Here is a 14,713-nt window from a genome sequence, read left to right on the forward strand (position 1 = left end):
ATTGCCAAATTTACTCAAAAATGATTGTTGCAGTCTGGCATGCTATCAAACTTGCGCAATAAAAATACTAACAAGTTTAAGATTGGCTCAGAAATGGTTGAGAAGGGGAGAGTTCAAGGTTACTGTGGCCAAACTTGATGATATTATGGTTTGTACACCTAAATCAAGACTTTGATGTTGTTTATCAAAATCAGTAGAGATGTTATGGACATGAACAGTTTGACCATATTTGGAAAAGATTCATCAACTGTGCCCGTGAATGGGCCGGTAAATGGGACGCATGGGGAAGACGTTACTAATGTTGTTAGAACTTGTGTCCAACCCATTTGCTTTTTGTATACTCTATATTATTGTTGTAAATACCGATTATGTTGAAAGAAAAGAGGCAATAAAATATGTTTAAATCAAATGGGACGCATTTAGTAGACGGATCACTGAGGATGTCTTTCAAAACGATATATACAAACGATAAATACATAAAAGTCTCATTTTTATTCAATGTTAATGAAATAACATAACATGTTTCTGTAAAATATTCACTGTTCAGCGTTCTTATGTCTAAGTATTCAACTACATAACATTATATCTATTCGATTTGAGTATTTTTTCCTAACATAAGACCAAATATTTTGATTAATATGATAAAGAAAAGATACATGAAAGAAATAAAAACAAGGTTGTAAGCTACAATATTCCACCTCTAACAAAATAATACTAATATTTCTCTTCATAAAACAAATACATGTAGTAACAAGTGTTATTAAATAATTTTTATATAATAAACTCTGCTTAATTATTTGAATTCTGTTAAATTAAACAGAAGCCTGAAAAATTGAGACTAAAAATAAGTATTAAAAATAAGAAGCAAACAAAATGTTTCACCAAGCAATGATGAAGCATAGTTTCATTAAGATTCGCGGTAAACGTCAAGCAGGAATCTCAAACATCCATTAACATGTAATAAAAGAGAGAAACATTCAATATGTCATATCCTTAACCATATTCAATAATGTCCTTGCTCCAGTTTCTCGAAAATTCTCAAGTTTTTACTCAACTGAGTACAATGAGTGTATTCTAAATTAAAAGAGAATTGTTTTTGGTTCTTTCTTACTTTGATAGTTTTTATATTTCTTAATATATTTTTATATTTCTACCGAATTTGGTGCTTAAATTTCCTCAATAAGGTCATTAGTTTTGCAAAGAAAATTGAGAATACTAAATAATTCTAAGTAATTCTAGTACCCAAATACATTTCCAACAGTTTGTTGTTTTCTTACCAAAGATCTATCCAAAAATAATCTATGAAAGGATATGATTCTGTTAATGATTTTTGAACCATGTTAGTTTGTAAAGCATAAAAATAATCTGAGAAAGTCATTGAGAAATATTATTTGTCAGAACTGTTTTCAAGAAACTGGGGCTGAAGTTTGACTTTCAGACACAAGACTCAAACGTGCAAGCCTATTTTTTTTAATGTAAAATTGCTATTACTAGAGCATAAATAGGGAAAATTGCTGAACATGTTCCAACTAACAGGGTTTGCCATTAATTAATTACAAATCTTTCATCCAACAAAATATATTTATATTTCATTACATTAAAAGTCTTAATCTCAAACTCAAGAAGTGTGTGAATTTGGGCCCTTAAGTGCAGAAACAATCTTTATAGAAAACTAGAGATCTGTAAGCTGATGCAGTCACTTGTCTGTTTGTCAGATTGAAGTACGCCGATCAAGGCATAACTCGACCATAAATAAATTTATCCTTGTGGGCCCTGCTTTGTCACTTTTAACAATTGTTTGATATAAATGTCTTGAATGATATTAATTATGGCACCGGTAAAATGTTTGATGTGAATATCTTGGATGTTGTTATATTCTGCAGGGTTAAAAAGTTTTGGCTCTCCCTTTCCTTTGAAAAACAACAGATAAACTATAACACGTGTAAATATCAAAAGCTTATCCCCATTCTTCACTTCACCAGGCATTGCACATGTCAAGAAATAAAATAAAGAAATATCTATCTATATATTATATTATCTGTTTGCGTAAAATGCGGAAATGGTATTTCTGATGTCATACTGAAATACAGGACATATTTTCACATGCTATAAAGTTCCATTTGGTAAAAATAGACAATTTTTAAATTTAATTATGCAATTATGTTTGGCGATTAAAGTAACTCTGTCCAATGCAGGTCATAAAAGATTATTGTCTAAAACAATGGAATGTGACAAAATATATTTGTAACCATTGAAGTGCTATATCAAAAAACAGTTTAAAATACAATGTACATGATTGTATATAATAAGTTAAGTTTTTACAAAAAACACACTTATGATTATAAAATCCAAACATTCTGTCAAGTATAAGTATAAATGAATCGTATATTATATAACAAATTAATTATAAACATTTTGAAACATTTATAGCATACTGTAATGCCATTTCAAATGATGTCAGTTTGTAAACAGGCAATGTATAGTTTACATTTTGGTGTTATTTTTCAAGTGAAGCATGTCAGTCCTACAATTGAATGCATGTCCAAAACACCAAATTGCACCATGTTTGTGAGTGTTTTCTTTGTTTTACTCTACTCAATAACTCCCACAGAATTGGTGTTACTGTGCTACCTCTAACAACTTAAAATGGGAAAATTCAAATGCTATTTACTTATACCGCATGCTATTTATTGAATGTTTTCCATGACAACATGGTACAAAACAGTTACTTCCAGTATAATTTGGGTTATGGATGCTGTAACTTTTTCTTAATAATTACTGAAGAATGCACCAGTCTTAATAATAACACACCATTTTAGGCCTACAGTCAAACACTTGGTTTTCTCATAACATTTCAATTCAGTGACATTTCAGGAAGCAATGCTGAAAATTGCATGGTAATGTTTCAAAAATTGTGAATACCAGTATGTTAAAAAAATAAATAAGATATTTCAATCATGTTACCAAAGATATGCACTATGATACTCCTATTAAATTCTGAATACTAAAAAACCCATATTGATTTAGAAAAGTTTGACAATTTATCAACAAATGCATGTGAAAATTCCTTTAATACCATTTAAAGAAGGAGGTTAATAGAATTATAGCATATCATGTAAAAGCTAACATTTACTTTTTGTTTTGTTTTCTGAATGATTCCTATCCCTTGAAAATCAAATGAAATGAAATAAAACACATTATTTGAAATAAAACATTTTGTATAAAGCGTACATATGATATGTTATAAGCAAGAAAGACATGGCTTTTGTCATAAAATAGTGTCTGTATAAGACATTTAATGTCATTGTCATCAGGCATAAATATCTTCTAAATAAGACATTTGATTGACATTGTCATGATTCATGGATATCTTCTAAATACGACATTTAAATGACATTGCCATTGGACGTAAATATCATCTAAACAAGACAATATATGTCATTAGTCACAAATATATGAACAAGTTCATAAATATCCAATATATATGTATGGTTATGTCTTTGAACACAAATTAAACATGAGTTACACAAATACCTTCTAATTGCTGACATGACACATGTAGACATCACAAAAGCAAATGTGACTGCATGTTATTCTTTATATTCAAAGAATAAATACTATTTAGAAAATAAAAGCTAAATAGAGTCACACAAGTAGATTCTTGAGAAGTGATAGTTTAACATTAAAACAAACTTTACACATTGTACTTAATTTTATCCGTATTGTGTAAAAATATTAATAAAAAAATCTGTCTTGTATTAACATTGCAAAATAAAAAAAAAAGATGGCACAAAGTAGAAAACAAACAAAATTGAAAAGTAGTAAACATAGTCTAGTACAACGTATTTTAACTATTGCATGCATTATCTCTCCGAGGCTTGTAAACAAAACATAAATATCACATTGTTTGGTCTGTAATCATTGTACAGACAAGAAAAAAAGACCCTCACAACCCTTGCACTTGCATATTATATGTATACCTCTAACTGATGAAAAAATGGCTGAAAATATTAGAATTGTAAAAAATATATACAAAAATATACCTTGTATCTAAACCATTCCTACGATTATATGATATATAATAAGCTATGTATGCAATGGTGGTCATGAAGGCCTGCTTCAGAAATGACCAAGAATCAGAAAGAAAAAAAACAGTACCAAAGTTTAACAAGTTAAGCCTTTTATGATCAGACAATTATGGTACTATGCATATTTTACCCAGCACCACGCTTATATGAGGGGGGCCTTCTTATGAATATTTATAGCAAACAATCACATTTTGCTAAATGGTGATTATTTATTTCAAAGAAATGTTTTCTTGGTCATGGAAGACATCTTCATTAATGATATTTGGACATCTTCATCTATGATACCCGGTATTTGGTTTTATTATATCTATCAATTTTTTTCCATATTCAACAGGGAAAATACAGCACGCTCTCTTGAATTTTTTTAAGAACACACTACAGGCACATAATCCATGCTGTCAATACATAGCAGGCCGGTATTCATAAAACCTCATCTAAAGTCATTTCCTTGTTTCCTTGCTCAAGGCATTATTTTCACTTTTGAATTGCAAATTAAAAGAAGTGTATCAATTTTTAAAACCTAAAATTCTCCTACAAAATAGTCACAAAAAAAATGCTTTTTCATCATATAATCAGTAAGAAACAAAAATGAATAAATGACTTCATATAGAAGAAGACTTAAAGCTGCACTCTCACAGATTGAACGTTTTGACATTTTTTTATTTGTTGTTATGGAACGAGCCAATTTTTGCGAAAATCCACGGAAACCAGCTATATAAGACTGCTGACAAAAAATAGATCGCAGATTTTTATATTTAATTGTTCAAAAAATTATATTTTATGCATTTTTTTTAAATCGTTAGTAACAGTTTAAGCCATAAAACATTAATTTTAGAACGGAAATATGCAAATCTGCGATCTGATATTTAGTCAGCAATTATTTATCATTTACGCAAAAATTTGCTCTTTCCAAGACAAAAAAAAAAAATGTAAATATGGTATGTCTGTGAGAGTGCAGCTTTAAGATAATTTATGAATACCTGTCCTTTTTGTTTTGTTTCAAATATCACAATCCATATAATATTCTGCTGATATGAAATTGGAAGATAATAATGATATTCTCCCTTAGCCCTCCCAAAAAGGTGTATCATAATAAAGATAGGGCAGAGACTTTTGGAACTAGCATTACCATCAGTGCTGGAACTAGCATTACCAAAAAAGCTTATAGGGTGTAGATTTTATATCATTGAGACTTCCCAGAAGGCTTAGCTTTAAGAATAAGGTATGGTACAATTAGCATCACTCCTCCGATGATGTAGCAAATATGGCTGCCAAAGCTCCAGTACACTGAAACAGATAGAGAATTTACTAAATCACATGCATATTTTTTTTTTTTTTTTAATGAGTTTAACAAGAGCTCCACGGAGCAAACACCAATGTTTGTCTGTTGTTTTTTAGTCAAGAAAGGGGCATCACTAAACATTTATTTAAGGGGCATCAATAAAACATTTATTTAAGATGAGCAGTCAGAAATTGGACTGTTGGATGCCAATCTTCTTACATAAGTGCTTGCTATCAAAATCTATCAAGAAGCCCTGCTATATTAAAACTGTAAGTTGAGCAACCCAAGAAAGCACTTTGCCTGTGCAGGGCCTGTGGGCATGTGCTTATTTCGACAACTAGTCAAGTTATGGACCTTGCTATATGAAGGCCAATGACAATGGTAACATGAGCACCAAAGTTCAATTGAATACCTTCAACAATTTTTGAATTATGGGTTATGTTAAACACCTTTTGCACTATGAAAACGAGGTCTGTGACGCCAACAACACCAATGCTTCTTTAACTCCAAATCAATTCACCATGACCAATGTGCTGACATAAAAGAATAGTTCCATTATTCCATACCAGTCTGCCATGCTTTGCAACACATATAGCACCTAAGAATTCCTCACCTGTAGAGGCAAACATGGGTCCCAGTGCCCTAGCTAAAGCCCCAAGAGCCCTAAATATCCCCATGACTGTCCCCTTCTGGTCATTACCACCAAACGCTGAAACCATCGTGGTCAGGCTTGGTACAACAGTCGCAGAGGCTGCAATTGAAAATGTATTGCTGATCACAGAATACTAAGTATGGGATTGAAGATAATCACAACAAAGTTAGGAATAACAAGGTCGGCTCCTCTATTTTTATAAATTACTAAGAATAGTTATTAGATAATGGGCTGATTGTTCATAGTTTTGTTAAAGTTAAAAATGTTGTTAATGTCTTCTTTGTTAACTTTTAAATCTTTACTTCTCTTCTCTGTAAACAATATATCTTGAGTGACACCTTCAACATTCACAAAAAACAAACATTGAGTACATTAATACAAAATTACTTTGTTTCTTGACTTACCAAAGGAGAAAAGTGTGAGGCCCAGGTAGAGTATCAAAGCCGAGTGAGCAAACGCCATCAGAATGAAGGATGGAATTAGCAGTAGGATCCCTATACCAGCAAGCTTGGCCTCTTTGCCTGGTGGAACTCGACGTACATAGCCACCTAAAAGTGGAATATATTGGTATAAAAATTGTAATCTGTTATAAAGAAAAAAGAATATGTCAATTTTCTAGGATGAAAGATGGTATAAGTAGGATTCTTATGCCAGCAAGCTTGGCCTCTTTGCCTGGTGGAACTCAACATACTTAGCCACCACATACTGGAATATATTGGTATAAAAAATGATAGTACTCTGTTAGAAAGAGAACAATAATATTTAAATTCTCTTATGCCATCGGGATGAAAAATGGTATTAGTAGAAGGATGTTTATTCCAACTAGCCAAGTTTCTTTCACAGGTGGCACTCCATGCACCAAAGCCACCTAATAGCAGAATAATTATACTGGTCTTGTAGTACTTTGGTTAAAAGAAAACATTTATTATTTCATTGACATTTGGATGAAAGTTGAAAAAAGCAGCATGATCCCATTCCAGCATCCTGGCCTCTTTTCCTTGTGGTACTTAACACTAAAAGCCTTCTGATAACTGAATATATAATTGGTACTAAGTTTTAAAGAACAAAATGGTACTAAAACATCTTATGCCATTAGTATGAAAGATGGAAAAGAAACCAGCAGGATCCCCATTCCATCAACTTGGCTTCTTTCCACAGTGGCACTCAACACAAAAGCCTCCTTATAAATGAATATATTGGGATAATTGTACTTTGGTAAAAGGAAAAAAAATGGAAGAACAGCAAGATCCCCATTCCAATATTATAATTGTCCTATTTCCCTGGTGGCACTCACCACAAAAAGTCACCTTATAATGGAATATATTGGACAATTATATTCTAATGGTATCAAAATGAAGATGGCATTAGTAGAGGGAATCCTTTTATAGCAGTTTTTGCCTCTTTCACTGGGTACACTCTAAGGCCACAAAGGAGTTACCTATTGGTAATCATAATGCTTGTTACAGTCATGCTGTTGTTTGGAATATCAGTCAGGGATGGATGGACAGATGATGAAAATTTTCATAGTAGGCTTTTGTGATTACGGTATACAGTGTGCTAATGTTATAAATAACCCCCGGTCAAAACATTGAGAAGTCCATTATTTTTATTTACCTTGTACTATCGCCATCAGAGATCCAATGAAGAAAAACATTTTTCCCTGCTGCATGCTGAAATTAAAACCAAACGGTAACAACACATTAAAAGAAGAAAAGAACACATCTGTGTTTAAAGAAACTGTAACCCATTACAAAGATTATAACGGATTCATCCTTTTAAAACATAGGCTTCGATCAATCTTTTTCCTTTCTTTACAAGCTCAGGATCAAGTGTCTTTGAACCAGAACACAATGACCTTGACCTTTAATTTACTGACCAATGTACATACAAAGTTTGAGGTGTCCAAAAAGTGTGACACTAACACTGACAAAGCATTTGTCCGGTTAGCGCAGTGGAAAGTGCACTCGCTTCTCAGATAGGCAGCCTGGGATCGATTCCCGGCCTGTGCGCATGTGAGTTTTGTTTGTGGTCACCAAGTCAGACAAGTGAGTTTCGTCCAGTTTCATCGGTTTTCCCCACAACACAATACCACACTGAGAGTGATTAATATGGTAATAATTTGTTTTACAATCGTTGTAAGTAATTATGAGTTTAAACTTAAGTGTTTCAGCATAAAAACAGACAAAAATACCATTGTATTCAAAGAAGAGCCAACAAGTCTCCCTACCTGTCATAATCTAGTCTGTTGTGTGTCAGAAATGTGAGGGTAAACTCAAGTCCAGAATAAAAGAACAGGTACAGGAAATACACAAGGCCTATCTTCTGCACTGACGATATGTCTGAAAATAAAAAGTACAATAGAGTAACCAATGTATAGAAAAGCTTGTCAAAGCAGTATAAGCCGGTACTTTTTAAAGAAATTACTTATTAAAGTATCAATACTTGGTAATGGTATCCAACCTTAATGGTAATACAACCTCGCACGTGAACATCCTCAAACTTGGTTGGCAAGTTAACACAGTGTTAGCTCACTCGATTCTCACCAGGGTGCAAAGAGTTTGATTCCCGTCCTGGACATATATGTAATTTTGTTTAGTCACCAAGCCAAATAATTGAATTTCTCCTTCATGGATGTAAATGTATGCGAGTTTTGTTGGTGGTCACCAAGCCAGACAAATGGGTTTCTCCTGGATCCCCAGTATCCTCAACAACACAAGAACACACTCTCGCGCAACATCATGCCAACATACCTGATTAAGTTAATATAATTTTTTAACAGTGTGGTAAAAGAAATTAAGTGACACTCATCTCACCTTTTTTATTTAGATTTGCCACGGATGAGAATCGGAATAGAGATACGGGGTTTATGAGGTAGGACGTGTTTTGCCAGCCACTTGATATCGAATTTGCCTGAAAAAAACAAACAACATGAAAGAATACATGTACACATGCCTTACAGCAATGTACATTATGTATTAAGGTAGAAAAATATCAGATAGATAGAAGATATGAATTGAACTTCATTTTAAGACTGAAATTAATTGCAAATGGGAATCACAGAAAGCAGAAAAGATTATTACTTAAATCATTAAATTACACTTAAATCCCTTGTGTAATCTATCGCAGCACAATTATATAAATATCATATGGCAGCATGTGTGACATTGATATTGTCACCCCAAGAGCAGAATGTCACCCTCGGGCAGCATATGGCAGCATGTGTGACATTGATATTGTCACCCCGAGAGCAGAATGTCACCCTCGGACGAGGGTGAATTTTTGCTCTCAGTTTGACAATATCAATGTCACACATGCTGCCATATGATATTTATATAATGTTACATAGTGACAACTTGGATAAATTTAAGAACAGATTTTGATTAAATTAAATAACAAAATCCATTATTAACATTGAACTTATTAATTTATTAATATATCCTATTAAATACCCTTCTATGTTCTGGAAGTGTTTCCTTGAATACAACAGCAACATAGATCACATCTATAACTGCCAATGCAAGAGCGAATAATGCCGGAAACACATAGAACTCCCCTTGCTGTGCTCGAGCCCAACGGGAAAATACTGCACCAATCAGTGGACCAAATACAAACCCAACGGAGAAAGCTATACCAATAACCGCCTGAAAGAAAAATGTAGCAGCTTAAAACTGTATCAAATGGGATCTACTGGACAAAAAACCTGACATTTTATTGAACCATGAGCAATACTTTGTAAATTTCAATGGTTAGTGACACCATATAATTTTGGATATCCTTTAAATAGCTTTAAACAATTTTCACACAAGTTAGTATCATGGAGTTTCAGTCTTGTTTAAATAAGGGCAGGGTCTTGCAGAAGATGGACAGGGTGCTATTAAAATGTGAGAAAAAGGCACATTGTATCAGGCTGTAAAATTTGAAGCAACTGGAGTGATAAGTCTTACTTCAAGTAAACTTTTTCTATTCAGTTAATTTTTTTTATATATTTCATCTTATCCCTTAGGGCTATTCCAGTAAAACATATAACCCACGGGGGAAGGAAATTATGGGTGGGCGCCTTTTTTGCTAATTTAGACCCCAAAAGGGTTCTGCTTCTGTAGGGGGTCGGTATAATTCAGATGCCTTCCCCCCGGGGGTTATATGTTTAAATGGGATAGCCCTAAAGTACTAATAATCAAAGTTACATTTTTTGTACAACATCCTTGTCCACAACACTCAGGAAATGACTTCCAAAAAACAACATACCATCCCTTTCCCCCTTTTGTGTTGGGGTAGGGCGTCTGTGACGACTGCTGTACTAAGACTGATGTTTCCCTTGAAGATTCCACCAACCACCCTTGCCAGAACAAACAGCCCAAAGTTTTGGGAGACCGCCCATATGCCATAGGACACTGCAACACCTGACTGCAAATATAAAAACAGGGTCAGTGTCAAATAATCAATAAATGAATAAAAACACTCATTTCTCTAAGGGCAATAAACTGCTTGTTGTCTCTGCTCACAAAAAATGTCCGTTTTCCCCAATTTTCTCAATATGCTAGTAATTATTTTCATGAGGATTGAAAATGTATAGGTAACTCTTGGAAAAAATGAGACTAGCTCTAAAATATATTGTATAATATATATAGAAATAGTCAAAACATGTACATTTGCCTTTTAATAATATTATTTATTTTGCATGATTTGGCACTTTAACAGGCTTAGGCAGTGGAAAATATTCTTAAAAATACTTTTATACAAAATCAATCTCACAACATCCTATACCTGAGCCAGTAATCCATATTATTTAACAAAAAGGTCTTACCATTGTAAGAATAAGCAGAGGTTTTCGTCCGTAGACATCTGATGCTGCCCCTATCACCGGAGATGCGATAAACTGTAGCAGGGAAAATAGGGACCCAATCAGACCTGTAAATATAACACAATATCCTGTATTTGAAGGTATTTTACCCTGTTTACATGTAGCATGTGCTATTTTAGGAGTCTTTCCCCAGCCATTGAAATTAAGACCTTGGATGAACAAGCCAAATTCTTTTACTATTGCTTGGCTTCAAAATTTTGAACAAGCCCTGCTATATAAAAATCAGAATTTGGGCAAGCCCTAAACATTTTACCAGTGCAGGGCTTGTGGACTTGTGTTAATTCCGACCACTGTTTCCCTAGAAAATTGTTTATTATCATAACAGTTTTTCAAAAACTAATGCTATTGTTTTAGCAAATTTTGATTCTGCTAACCTGATTTCAAGTGTTAAAACTTACTTTCCGTACTATTGTTTAAAGCTATGAAAACTATTCAGAGATTATGTTCATACATGTTCTTCAATGCAACAAAATAATAATCATTCCTCAAGTCTTAGATAAAATAAATGAAAACATTGTTGGACTGTCCATTTAGTGGACTCACTTCCAACAAGGGCGTAACAAGTTCTATTCCCAGAAAAGGAGCAACAGATGTTGGTTTGTGGTGACCAAGCCAGCCATAAAGTAGGTTTTCTCTAGTTCTTCCTGTTCCCCCCACAGCACAAGACCCCACTCCTATGCATCATCTTGCCAATGACATTTACTAACCATAACATAAAAATAAAAAAAAATCACAATTGTTTCAAAATAAATCAAGTTTAATCTAATCTGTTAAGTAACGTACCACCAAATAGCACTGAGTTCCATCTAGGAGTGTCTGGTGCCCCGACTAGCTCACGGAAACTGGAAACAGACTGTTTCAAACCCTCATATAAACTGTCCTGAAAAAAACGAACATGATATATTATAATAGTATAGTAACAATGAATCTAATATATATATATATAAATGAATGATTGGCTTTTTCAATTTCAAGACAATCAATGCCTAGTTCTAGGACAGGGTCTGTATTCACATGAGTCAGAGTGTAAGTTTTAGACTCTTACTCAGAAATGAAAAATGCTATTACAGGACCAAATATGGAAACATTGTTATATCTGTTACCAATAACCTGTTCTAGAATCAGACGTACATATTTTGCTTAGTTTTTTTGTTTAAAACATACTATGGTAAATTCACAATTTAGGCATTTTGTCGCTATTTTCACAACTCCAAAGGTCCTGGCCTCGTTGCAAAAAGCTAAAAGAAAACACTGTTAAATAATACATTTAACAACAAATTATCATTCAAGAACAGCAGGTACATATGGCTGTGTATTTTTACCTCTTTCGATCCATAATAATCCAACAGCGATGGCAACAGTGGAAGGATTACTGTGAAAGACAGCAAGTCGATAACAAGTGAAATAAACACTACTGTAAGTGTTTTTCTCTCCCCTTTGGAAAGAGTTGTGTCCCCTGATTTGCCTTCAGACTGTGGCACAGCTGCACCATTATTTTGAGACCTTGTGACAACCATTTTGGAGATCTTCCTGCAAAACATAAAACAAAGTGATGGAATTTTGATTGCTTAAAGTCATTGTTAAAATGCAACCATAAAATACAAGTTGAGAGTTTTTTAGTCAAATTTTCAGAAGCAGTCCTAGCTGTTTCATTTTGGACAAACTACAGTCAAACCTGTATCAAATTGCCACCTTTGGAAAAAGGTCAAAGTGGCTGCCTAAGACGGGTTGCCACTTAATCCAAGTGGGAAGATTCTGCCACTTAAGCTTTGTGTAAACAGGGGTCTGTTAGATATCTTTTAAATGACAAATGACTGGCACTTCAATCGCATTGTATTATGTTTCCTTGCTGGAATGTTCAACCTTGCTCTTTTAAAGAAGTTTAACTACAATTGTAGTTAAAATAACTTATTCCAATATTATAAATAACCAATATTGTCTTATGAGGCAAAGTTACGCTAAAAACAAAATTAAATGTGTGTTGCATCTTAATTCAGTCTTATCAAAATGTATATACCTGTTGAGGCATCTGAGTTAACACTATCACTATGACAGTTAATGTAACATGTACAGCCCCGGGTCAGGAAAAACATATTTAATCTAAAAGAAGTTGTGAAGATCCTTATCAGACTGTGGGGAAGAGTCAAAAGGCATAATATGGAGTAATGAGTTATTTCATTTCAATACTTTCAGTCACACTATCATTTTGAATAATATTAACTATTGTCAACATGTTTTTGTCAGTATTTTGAACAAAGTAATCAACATAATGATTGATAATAGGAGTGTTTGAAAACTAACTATGTCACAAATGCACATTTAATCCTCAGAGATGGCCGATTAGTTACAATTGTACCTTGTAAGACAATTGCTGAGATTAATGCAGATATCCTCTTGACCAAAATTAAAACTGTTTATCATTTTGGGAAGAAATGTGTTGCTTTTTGGAAATCTTTAGTCAGAAAATTGGGACAAAACATCACTTCTGATGATTTGGAAGTAGCCGGTATTTGGCCACAGTAAAATAAACAGGGAAAGCCTTAACTTAAATATTAATAGTAAGCAAACTACAGGTGGGACAATTCCTGAATTATATTTGAAAAACATTATTTACATAAAAATGTCAAATCCAGTATTGTTTGTAACCTCTATTGCATATTTTTATATATAATATATGTAATGATGAACTGCAAGCCTAAAAGCCTTGAATTAGACAAGAAGATACTAAGTCGTTAGAAGTTAGGTCAATAGCAGGATCGGGAATGGTAGAAACTTGTCAACAAAAATAAGAGCCAGATATTCCCATAACAGAGAAACCTCCTAGTGAAAAGAGTTTTCTATGAGAGTGCACACTAAATTTATTGTGGCTGGGGTACTCTGGTTGAGACAATTGTTTGCATGTATTCCAGGTTTATAAAAAAATAAACCTTAAAATATGTACGGTACACTTTTTACCTTGTTATTTACAGTTTACATACCGAAAAAGAGCATCCATTAAATCCAACTTTATATCACAATACAAGGGTCACCCTTTAAAAATTCAGTAATTATTATTTTTGAATCCGACTTGACCAGTTGACTACTGGTGTTATAAGACACTGACATCATAATTAAAGAATGACTAAAGAGACAGGACTGTAGATGAATAACTCACTGTCAAAACCAACATATCATATAAACCAGAAACCAGTTATCAATCTTATATGATCGGAAAAACTCAAACAAAAATGAAATCATGGTCACTGTCAACATACGGATGTGTCGAACGGTTACGTGCCTAGAACCAAAATTAATACTACATCATGGGCATTTACCTTTGATTGCACAAAATTTGGAGCGTTTGTGGTATTATATAATGGGTACAGTACACGTGATGTCGTAATTTCGTAAAACTTTGAACTGTCAAACTTGTCAAAATGTTTGCAAACTTTTTGGACGGTTTGATTGACGCGACGTGGACATAGCTGAATCGATTAAACACGTTAAGGCTACATACAACTAATTCTCTTGCTAACCCATTTAAGTACGTTAACCTTTTGAAGAAATTTGAATTTCTTCTACTTTTTATATTCATTTAAGACTGTATTCACCAAAACAGACTTTATTGTGGAGTATTTAATATAAATATACATGTTTTTTTTCCGTTATAGGAAGCTCAGGGTCCGTAATTAGATCACCAATCTGAGTTTGAGACACAAAAAAGCTCAGTTCTAAACTGAATTTGAAATGTTTCATAATATGTATAATCTAACTACATGTACGACAAAAGAGGTGTACCTGATTGTAGAACATATTATTTATAACATATACAGCACATTTGACCATATTTG

The 14,713-nt window shown here is 33.3% G+C and overlaps 1 protein-coding gene across 1 annotated transcript; it reads right to left on the minus strand.

Annotated features, from left to right (window-relative positions):
* Positions 1-477: 477 nt before the first annotated feature.
* On the minus strand, positions 478-14,327 carry LOC128211971 (major facilitator superfamily domain-containing protein 10-like). The gene is made up of 12 exons (XM_052917161.1): positions 14,198-14,327; positions 12,206-12,413; positions 11,667-11,763; positions 10,827-10,930; positions 10,268-10,426; positions 9,472-9,663; positions 8,836-8,932; positions 8,250-8,361; positions 7,637-7,692; positions 6,427-6,570; positions 5,984-6,121; positions 478-5,375 (listed from the first exon to the last, which is right to left on the minus strand). Exons 2-12 carry the CDS (start codon positions 12,398-12,400, stop codon positions 5,272-5,274), a joined length of 1,398 nt encoding a protein of 465 aa, XP_052773121.1. The 5' UTR covers positions 12,401-12,413; positions 14,198-14,327; the 3' UTR covers positions 478-5,271.
* Positions 14,328-14,713: the final 386 nt, after the last annotated feature.

The sequence above is a fragment of the Mya arenaria genome, chromosome 12 (assembly GCF_026914265.1).
Source record: "Mya arenaria isolate MELC-2E11 chromosome 12, ASM2691426v1".
NCBI lineage: Eukaryota > Metazoa > Mollusca > Bivalvia > Myida > Myidae > Mya > Mya arenaria.

Bases quoted from the DNA above. Each gene is read 5' to 3' on its own strand.
- LOC128211971 (XM_052917161.1), bottom strand. From the start codon at position 12,400: ATGGTTGTCACAAGGTCTCAAAATAATGGTGCAGCTGTGCCACAGTCT. The intron at 9,664-10,267 runs GTATGTTGTTTT...TTTTTCTTTCAG, and splicing joins ACAAAAGGGGGAAAGGGATG to GCGGTTATTGGTATAGCTTT. The intron at 6,122-6,426 runs GTAAGTCAAGAA...TTTCAATTGCAG, and splicing joins CCTCACACTTTTCTCCTTTG to CCTCTGCGACTGTTGTACCA.